This window comes from Clupea harengus, chromosome 16 (genome assembly GCF_900700415.2).
Source record: "Clupea harengus chromosome 16, Ch_v2.0.2, whole genome shotgun sequence".
NCBI classification, from domain to species: domain Eukaryota; kingdom Metazoa; phylum Chordata; class Actinopteri; order Clupeiformes; family Clupeidae; genus Clupea; species Clupea harengus.
In genome coordinates, this window is record NC_045167.1 from 20,568,531 (window position 1) to 20,578,530 (window position 10,000).

The 10,000-nt window shown below is 44.7% G+C and overlaps 1 protein-coding gene across 1 annotated transcript in view; it reads right to left on the minus strand.

Moving 5' to 3' along the window:
* camk1da (calcium/calmodulin-dependent protein kinase 1Da) overlaps positions 1-10,000 on the minus strand; it is a 65,591-nt gene that overhangs the window by 23,592 nt on the left and 31,999 nt on the right. Inside the window, exon 4 of the mRNA XM_012841344.3 lies at positions 1,229-1,367. Within this exon, the coding sequence (XP_012696798.1) occupies positions 1,229-1,367 (139 nt within the window). The remainder of the gene's footprint in view (positions 1-1,228; positions 1,368-10,000) is intronic.

Sequence of the window (10,000 nt, forward strand, 5' to 3'; positions counted from 1 at the left end):
AAGCAACCAATCTTAACTGACGTCTTGCAAAAGAAAAAAACGCGCACACACAGAGAGAGAGAGGTAGAGAGAAAGACTGTGCCACATAGGTTAAGTGATTGTTTGTGTACTTGAGCAGGAGATTCTTCTGATCCTTTTGTAACTGAAATGTGCTCTTGTGCTAATCCAGTAATAGTTCTGTTCACTTTTTGTTAAGCAGACTGTGTTGTTAACTATGCAGCAAATTGAATTGCCTTTATCTGGTTATATTTGCATTTTGTCTAATGTGATGATATTGTCTGTTTGAAGGCTTTTTTTTGTGTGTTAAAACCAGAAAGCTCTGTTTATTTTTGGCTTGGGATAGCCTTCTGTTAATTTTGTACTATAGGCTTGACATAATCTGCAGAGGATACAATAAAATCTGCCTCCAAATTAATTGCACTTTCATGGAGACCAAATCTAAGAAGTATCGGTATCGGTACTCGGTATCGGCAAGTACACAAATAAAAATACTCGTACTCGTATCGGTTTGTAAAAAAGTGGTATCGTGCATCCCTAGTGCTTACTAATGATGACCAGGCTTCATCTAATTTACCAAAACATTCGCTGTATGTAAACACAATAACAGCATTTACTGAACAATTCTGTTGCAGCAGTACCATCCGTACTTCAACATCGCGTAAGGTAAGACCGAGTGTTACCAACCCCATCGGAGTTCATAGTCTTCTAACTGGTGCACAACCTTTGCACAAACTCAACTACACACACACACACATCCCCACCCACCCCGCCGCCCACACCCACTCGTGCATCGCCTAGTATGTGTGTGTGTACAGTATACATGTGCCTGTGTGGTATATGTGTGTGTGTGTGTGTGTGTGTGTACAGTATACATGTGCCTGTGTGGTATATGTGTGTGTGTGTGTGTGTGTGTGTGTGTGTGTGTGTGTGTACAGTATACGTGTGCCTGTGTGGTATATGTGTGTGTGTGTGTGTGTGTGTGTGTGTGTGTGTGTGTACAGTATACGTGTGCCTGTGTGGTATATGTGTGTGTGTGTGTGTGTGTGTGTGTGTACAGTATACATGTGCCCGTGTGGTATATGTGTGTGTGTGTGTGTGTGTGTGTGTGTGTGTGTGTGTGTGTTTGTGTGTGTGTGTGTGTGTGTGTGTACAGTATACATGTGCCTGTGTGGTACATGTGTGTATATGTGTTTCTGAGTGTACCTGTGTGAATATGTGTCTATCTTACCTTCAGGTCTCTGTGCACGATGCCCATCTTGTGGAGGTAGTTGACTGCGTCCAGCACTTGTTTGATAAGTGTGCTTGCATCTTTCTCTGTGTAGAAGCCTTTCTCCACGATGCGGTCGAACAGCTCTCCCCCAGACACCCTGCACACACACACACACACACAGAGGAGGGGGAGATCAACACACCTGACTCCTGTACTGCACAGGGAAATGTGTGTGTGTGTGTGAGTGTATGTGTGTGTGTGTGTGTGTGTGTGTATGGGTATATGGTATACACATTCTCTGGCATACAATTGATCCGCACACAAGCGTTTGTTCTACAACAGTACCACTCAGTGACCACAGACAGACACACACACACACACACACAGCCTCAAACACAAACACACACAAACACACACACACACACACACACACACAAACCGATACAAAGGCCCTTTTCAAAATATAAAACAGCACAGTCATGCCTGCCTTCTTCAATCAGCCACCCTCCAACATCACAACTACAATGTGTAAAATATCCTCTTTTGACCAGCAGGGGGTGTAGTGTCTCCCACCAATGTTAGCTTCTGCAGCAGTAACAAATGAAACAATGCAGGCCTTATACCCAGCATGTGTATACATGAGTATATGTGTGCGTGGGTCTGTGCATCAAGCTGTTTAAAAGGGAGTCATGCTCACACTGTAACGTCACACTCACTCTGACTGCCAACTGATACTCCAGCTCCTGTGATGCCTAAGAAACTTTTTCCAGCTCGACATTGCCCCCTCCTGGCTTGAGTTGTACTTTTCCCTGCGGCGTTCTCACTCAAAGTGATTGTTTTGAACAACTGATGATACCATGAAAGTGATCCCAAAAAAGAGCAAGTGCCTGTCCCTGTTTGCCATAGATGCATAGTTTGCTCTGGGCGGCGTCCTGTGGAGTGTATGTGAGTGTGAGTGTGAGTGTGTGTGTGTGTGTGTGTGTGTGTCCTGTGGGGAATCATGTGTTGTGCGGTGCTGCCATGCTGAGAGCTCCCCTTTTACCCCGACGCCACAGGCAAGCAAAGGCACACACACACACACACACACACACACACACACACACAGGCAAGCAAAGGCACACACACACCTGAGAAAATATTCACCCTGCGTCCCCCACAAAGCACTCTCAGCACTTTTCAACCTGCTTTCAATTCACCCTCTTAGAGTATACATCTTTTTTTCTGTTCCCTCCCTCGCTCTTTCTCTCTCACTCCTATTCCTCTCTCTTGCTCCCTCTCTCTCTCTCATATTCCTCTCTCTTGCTCCCTCTCTCTCTCTCTCTCTCTCTCTCTCTCTCTCTCTCTGTGTCTCTCCTGTCCTACATCCTGTTCTTCACACAGATGGTGAAGCGTTAGCCGGAGGGTGTAGGTCAGTCCTCCAATCCCTAGAGGGCGCTGTGATCTGGCCGGTCATAAATCACCACTTTGCTGGCTTTTGATCTTCAAAGTATCCTCTGATGGCCTACTTGCTCTGGAATTATGTAAACAAGTGGTACAGTGCACTGGGCGGCTGGGACTGGAGTAAAAAATACTGAGTGTGATTTTTTCCATCGGGAGGATGTTTTCGAGTAAACTAGCGTGCCAAAGTGCCAAAGTACTCCGATAATCTCACTGGCCTTTCAAATTAATATTCTGAGACAGCTACTGACTAAGCTAAGACCAAGATTTGGGATAATTAAAAGCTAAAGAACTCTCTAACACACACACACACACACATTCTCTCTTCCTCACATACAAACACACACACACACACACACAGACACATCATAACAAATGATTTCTACAAAGGACAAAAAAAAACACAACTAGAATCTAGAGCCCTGTGGAATACAACAAAAACTTTTGGGGGAATGAACACTCCATGGTGTGCTTTAATTTCAAACACTTCAAAGCCACAACACTTTAATCAACTGCCAACAGTGTTCAAAGCTCGGCGTTCCCGTCCGGCTTTGCCGATTCTCATCAGTCCTCCTAACACCATATACCCTAGTGTCCATGTGCCTGTGCCGGAGAGGGAGTGGGTCTTGTGCGTCATCTGGCTGCACTGCTAATGTACGGCTAAGAGCCATTCTCACACCAAACAAACACCACACAGTCAATGGGCTGTAAAAAAATATGTGTGTATATGTGTGATCGTGTGTATATGTGTGATCGTGTGGGTGTGTGTGTGTGTGTGTGTGTTTGTGTTTTACCAGACGCACCAGCTAAAATGCACTCAAATACACGCATATCATGAACACACACACACACGTACACGTGAGCGCGCAAACACACACACACACATTGCTCTGTGGGGACACAGACGCAGGAATAATCACAGTGCTCTAATGACGGGGACAATCTGCCACCCATCACTACGGTTACGCAACTGACTGCGTAAGCACCCGGGGGCAATCAGCCAAAAGACCAGTGTCCCCCGCTCCTCCCGTTCACCCGCTCTCTCTTCCTCTCTCTCACTTTCTCTCTCACCCACCCATTCTCTCTCTCTCCCTCTCACCCACCCACCCATCCTCTCTCTCTCTCTCTCACTTTCTCTCTCACCCATTCTCTCTCTCTCTCTCACACACCCATTCTCTCTCTCTCTCACTTTCTCTCTCTCCCATTCTCTCTCACTCTCTCTCATCCACCCATTCTCTCTCTCTCTTCCTCTCTCTCACCCACCCATTCTCTCTCTCTCTTCCTCTCTCTCACTCATCCACCCATTCTCTCTCTCTCTCTTCCTCGCTCTCACCCACCCATTCTCTCTCTCTCTCTCTCATCCACCCATTCTCTTTCTCTCTCTTCCTCTCTCTCACCCACCCATTCTCTCTCTCTCTCTCTCTCTCATCCACCCATTCTCTCTCTCTCTCTCACTTTCTCTCTCACCCATTCTCTCTCGCTCTCTCTTGCTTGCTCATTCTCTCTACCTCTCTTTTTCCATTAAATTCTCTCGCCCCTTACCCTCCCTCCCTCCCTCCTTCCCTCTCATACACTTTTATGACTCCATCCAGTCGGTCTTGGCCCTCACCTCTCTCTCTGTCCATTCCATTTTTGACCCTCTCTTCTTTCACTGTCACTCCCTCACACACACAGACACACACACTCACAGACACACAGACACACACAGACACATATACACACACACACAGACACACAGATACACACATACACACACAGAAACACACACACAGACACAGACACACACACACAGACACACAAACACACACAGACACACATATACACGCACACACAGACACACACACACACAGACACACAAACACACACACAGACACACATATACACGCACACACAGACACACATACACACACACACACACACACACACACACACACAAACACACACACAGACACACACAAACACACACTGACACACAAACACACAAACACACACACAGACACACAAACAGACACACACACAGACACACAAACACACACATATACACACACACACAAACTCACTCTCACTCTCCACTTTTTCCTCTGTAGCTCTTTGCTGTTGTTCTCCTGCTGTTGTTTCCCCTATTTCCCCTGTAGTGGTGAGCCGCAGGTCTGCAGGTGCTGTGGGCTGATTGGTGTGTGTGTGTGCGTGTGTGCGCGTGTGTGTGTGTGTGTGTGTGTGTGTGTGTGTGTGTGTGTGTGCGCGCGCGCTGACTGATTGGTGGGACATGAATCAGATCAGTGCTGTAATAACCCTCCTCACCTCAACTGAGCTAAGAGCTGAGCAAAGGGAAACCTGAGAAAACCATTCGCTGCGCGCACACACACACACACACACACACACACACACACACACACACACAAGACTACAGCCTATGGCCAACGTGTGCGCGCGCACAAATACACACCAATGACTATGTACAGTCGACTGAAACACACATTCTTATCCTACACACCGGTGTGAACACACACATACACACGTTGCACACTGCACACAGTTACAGAAATACACACACACACACACACACATTCGCATATACACATTAAATCACACATTCACACTCCTATCTCTGCCAACAATCACTGTTCTTTGTGAGAGCGGCTCGGTCTCAAACAAGTGTTTTATTATAGACATCACTCATCTAAGGTGTTGTGTTTCAGATCCTCTCCTCTTACTAACCCTCTCTCTGCATGTCTTCCTGGAATCTCTCTATCTCTCTCTCTATCCCTCTTTCTTTCTTTCTCTTTGTCTAGCCTCTCTTTCACTCGTCTCATCTTTCACCGTTTCACAAATGAATTCAAATGAGCTTTTTCTGAATGACAATGCATTTGTGTTCTATAAATACAGGGGGATAAAGACAGAGGTTAGGAGAGGAACAGTCCTTCTATTTCTCCAGCACTCCACCTCTTCTTTACCCGACTAGCTTTTTTATCTCTGTAGCTCTTGCCGTCAACCCCATCCCCACATCTGTTTCAGGGGGAAATCGGGTTGAACTGAATCCTTCCTTCCAATCCCAAGAGACATTCCCTTTAGTCACAAAACCTAAATAGACTGAACATGTGTGTGCATGTGTGTGTGCATGTGTGTGTGTGTGTGTGTGTGTGTGTGTGTGTGCGCGCACAGGTAAATCTGTATGTGTTGGCAGTGCAACAACTTTAGAAGACTACAGTGTGATTACAGTTGGGGATTTGTTAACTTGTCCTTCAGTGTTGACATCTAAAGCCAGAGATACACCAAACCGACATCAAAGAACTAGCGGGTGCGAAGGCTGACTATAGCGTCGCCTCATGTCACCTGTGTCTGGGCCAAAAAGTTGCACTTCAACACACCGCAAAGACTACAGCCTATGGGCAACTAGCACGTTTGTTCTGCACCAGCATTTCACACCACGCTCGCTCACCACAGATGAGTAATATTGCAACTTCTAATTAAGAACATGTCTGATAAGAAGTTGCAAATAGCACTGGCGTTGTCAGCCCTTGGTCTATTGGATGTGAAAGAGAAATAAGAGGAGACCGCACCAAATGGGTGAAATCGTGTATAGTGCATCGACTTTACCGACCTGTGTCTGGTGTTTGGATCTTCCCTGTTCAGTTCCATTTACATTTAGTCATTTAGCAGACGCTTTTATCCAAAGCGACTTACATATGTGCGACTTACAATGTATACACATTTTACAATTACACTGATGGCACACTGCACATCAGGAGCAATTAGGGGTTCAGTGTCTTGCTTAAGGACACTTCGACAGGGAATCGAGCGAATAGTAACCTTCTGATTACTAAACTACTTCTTTACCTCCTGTATCACTGCCGCCCCCATGAGTTCCACATGTTGAAGGAACTTATCAGTCCAATCGTCCAGAGAGGAACAACCAATCAGAGTGACCTCTCTCACCGACGTGCTCCACTGCCAATTCCAAATGCTTAATCGGCCGAAAAACCAATTAGGGTTCTGACTAGTGCCAACAGTGCGGGATGCACAGCAAAAACTAGGCCCACCATCCGTCTGGTGTGTCACAGACTTAAAATAATGAACTTGCATCAAAATCAGACAAATACATGTGCAGTAGTCTTGCCAGTGTGAGATGAATGAGAGTATATGTGTTTTAAACCATCAATAGCGTATGGAAGTTGACCGGAAGTTTGTAGTTTTTAGTGTTTTACCTCTTTCTGGTTCCAAAGAAAAGCAAAACAACGCTGTTAGAAAAACCTAGGTTTGGTGAGTTAAAATGTAGTTATCAGTCGGTCTTTTGTGACTAACTGTTGTCTTGTCTTGTAAACATAAAGATGTGTAACTTGTCTCAGGCAACATGAGGGACTCTAGGGTGGTATCCATGGTTACAGATAAGTCTTAACATCAGTTTTATTTTATACCAACAGATTGTGGCTATCGATGTGTTTACTTAAGATGACTTGTATTTCCTGTTTGGTAAAGCTAGCTATGATTAGCTTCTGCTTACTTTGTGTCATTTATGACCCATTAAGCTAAGTGGTTTGCTTGTAGTCCGTTATTTTTTGCTGGTAGCAGAGGGATAGCAACAGACATATTTGAGAGATACAATGGGTCTACGGACTATACAGAGACAACATAATAGAATGCTGGGTCTCTCAATCAGTTATTTAACTGCAATGGGTGTTATTTTGTCGATTTTCCAAAGCCCCATTCATCCTCTCAAAGGGATGTTCTTTTTAAAAGTGTCAAATGTGTGTGTGGGTGTGGGTGTGTGTGATTGTATGTATGTGTGTGTGTGTGTGTGTGTGTGTGTGTGTGTGTGTGTTTGTCTTACATCATAGTTGTTCACCTGTTGTTCAGGGGCTGTGTAATGGAAATGGCCAGGGTCAGTCAAGTTCAAAAAGCACTTTGCTTGGGCAGCTAAAGCCATTCTCCTGAATTGTGCTGGGATTTATGTAACATTTATATTGTTTATATCTATGTAATAGACATAGTGTGTGGTGTGTGTGTGTGTGTGTGTGTGTGTGTGTGTGTGTGTGTGTGTGTGTGTGTGTGTTTGTATCTGAGTGTGTGTCTTTGAGTCTGTGTGTGTGTGTATGTGTTGGTTTGATGCTTGGGCAGGAAGGTAGATAGAATGAGAGAGCAAGAGAGAGACAGAGAATGGATGAAGGATATGAAGGATAGAGAGAGAATATGGGATTATCTTTTATCTTATTATCCCCTCATGATGTCAGGTGTGCACTGGTGTGTGTGTGCTGGTGATGATGGATGAAAGTCATCTGGAGGGCACAGGGCATGTGTGTGTGTGTGTGTGTTTGTGTGTGTCACAGGGCATGTGCGTATGTGTGTTGGTGTTTGTGTGTGTCGCTGGGTCTTTTGTAACTTCCCCTCCCTCGGAGAGAACGGCTGTTACAATGGAACCCTTTAACACATCAAACACCACTTTGTGACTCATTTCTCAATCCCAGGAACCTACAATCTACCTCTGTGTGTAAGGGTGCCTGAGTGTGTATGTGTGTGTGTGTGTGTGTGTGTGTGTGTGTGTGTGTGTGTATGCTTATGTGTGTGCAATCTGTGAAGAGAGAGATTTTTGTTTCTGATTGCGTGAGGGTACTAGAATTAGAGTGTGTGTGTTGTGTGTGTGTGTCTGTATGTGTGTGTGTGTGTGTGTGTGTGTGTGTGTGTGTGTGTTTGTGTATGTGTGTTGTGTGTGTGGTGTGTGTGTGTGTGTGTCTGTATGTGTAAGTGTGTGTGTGTGTGGTGTGTGTGTGTGTGTGTGTGTGTGTGTGTGTGTGTGTGTGTGTGTGTGTGTGTGTGTGTGTGTGTGTGTGTGTGTGCGCGTACATGTCTGTGTGTAAATTAGCTTGTTTATTCTCTCTTTATTTATGTGCGTGGAGGAGACATTCTTGCTTTTTCAAATGTATACTCCACCATGCCATATTCTACCATTATTCTCCCTGTGTGTGTATACTCTCAAGTGTTGAGGACATTATATATTCTCTGAACAGGGTTCCCACAGTGTATGTGTGTGTGTGTGTGTGTGTGTGTGTGTGTGTGTGTGTGGTTCCCACGGTTATGAAAATCCTGAAAAAGTCATGGAATTCTAAAATCCCATTTTCCAGGCCGAAAAAAATAATGAATTTACTAAAGCATTAAATCATGAATTCATTGGAAGTTTTGGAAAAGTCATGAAATTTGATTTACTTGTATGTTATTGTAGTCTTCCATGGATAATACTTTGTTGTGCGAATTTCTGCACAGGCAGGTAATGGAAAAGGATGTTGTTTAATTTTGCATTTATAATTAGGCCCAATCTGTGCTGTAAACTACGCAATTTTGTGTCCTTGCAGGCTGTGAAAGGTCATGGAAATATTTGTAAACGTCTTTGAAAAGTCATGGAAAAGTTTTGTCAAGGAAAATCTGAAATGCATACATGTTACATGTTTGAGAGATATGTGTGTGTGTGTGTGTGTGTGTGTGTGTGTGTGTGTGTGTGTGTGTGTGGGGGGGGGGGGGGGGGTATTTTATGTAAAATTCCTAAATGGAGCCTGGGGTGCGTCATGCAGAATGACCATCATATTAGTGAAATCACCAACCTGACCCCTCTGATCAGACTGCCAGCCCTGTCAGCCTCACACTCACGCTCACGCTCAAGCCTCGTTAATTTGGGCCTAATTGAACTAATGAGCAATGTGGATCAGAGGCTTCAGACTCAGTGAACTTCAGTCAACCCTAACTCTTCTGACACACATGCATACACACACATACACACACACACACACACACACACACACACACACACACACACACACACACACACACACACACACACACACACACTCTCAGTCTGTCACTCATATATGCACACACACACATTCACAAATGCACATGACCTATTGTCAGGTCATGAGTCACTCTATAATCCAATTTTATATGGCAGATGCATACGACAACACATCCGTGAGCATCACACCCATCTGATACAAACACAATCACAAAGACTATTGGGCCAGTACGAGCTAGGGCTATCTTCAGGCCAACTGGGGCTAATGGCCCGAGGTCTCAGTAGTTCATAACTTCATAAGTGAAGTTAGCATTAGCCTGTGTTTAAGCACACCATGTCTAGCATAGCATACTAATCGTTTCTTGCAGAAAATTAGCTTTAACAATCATGCTATAATTTGATGTTAATTTAAAGCAGCAATACAGAGTTCTGTTCGAAAACTAGTAAGCTAACTACCTAAAAGGCATAAGAAAACCTTGCAAACACTACCAACAGCCCAGCTGACACTGATAGAAGCTTGCCAACACACTAACTGATGTCTTTTGGCAGTATAGCTGGTAATGTCATGCGTATGA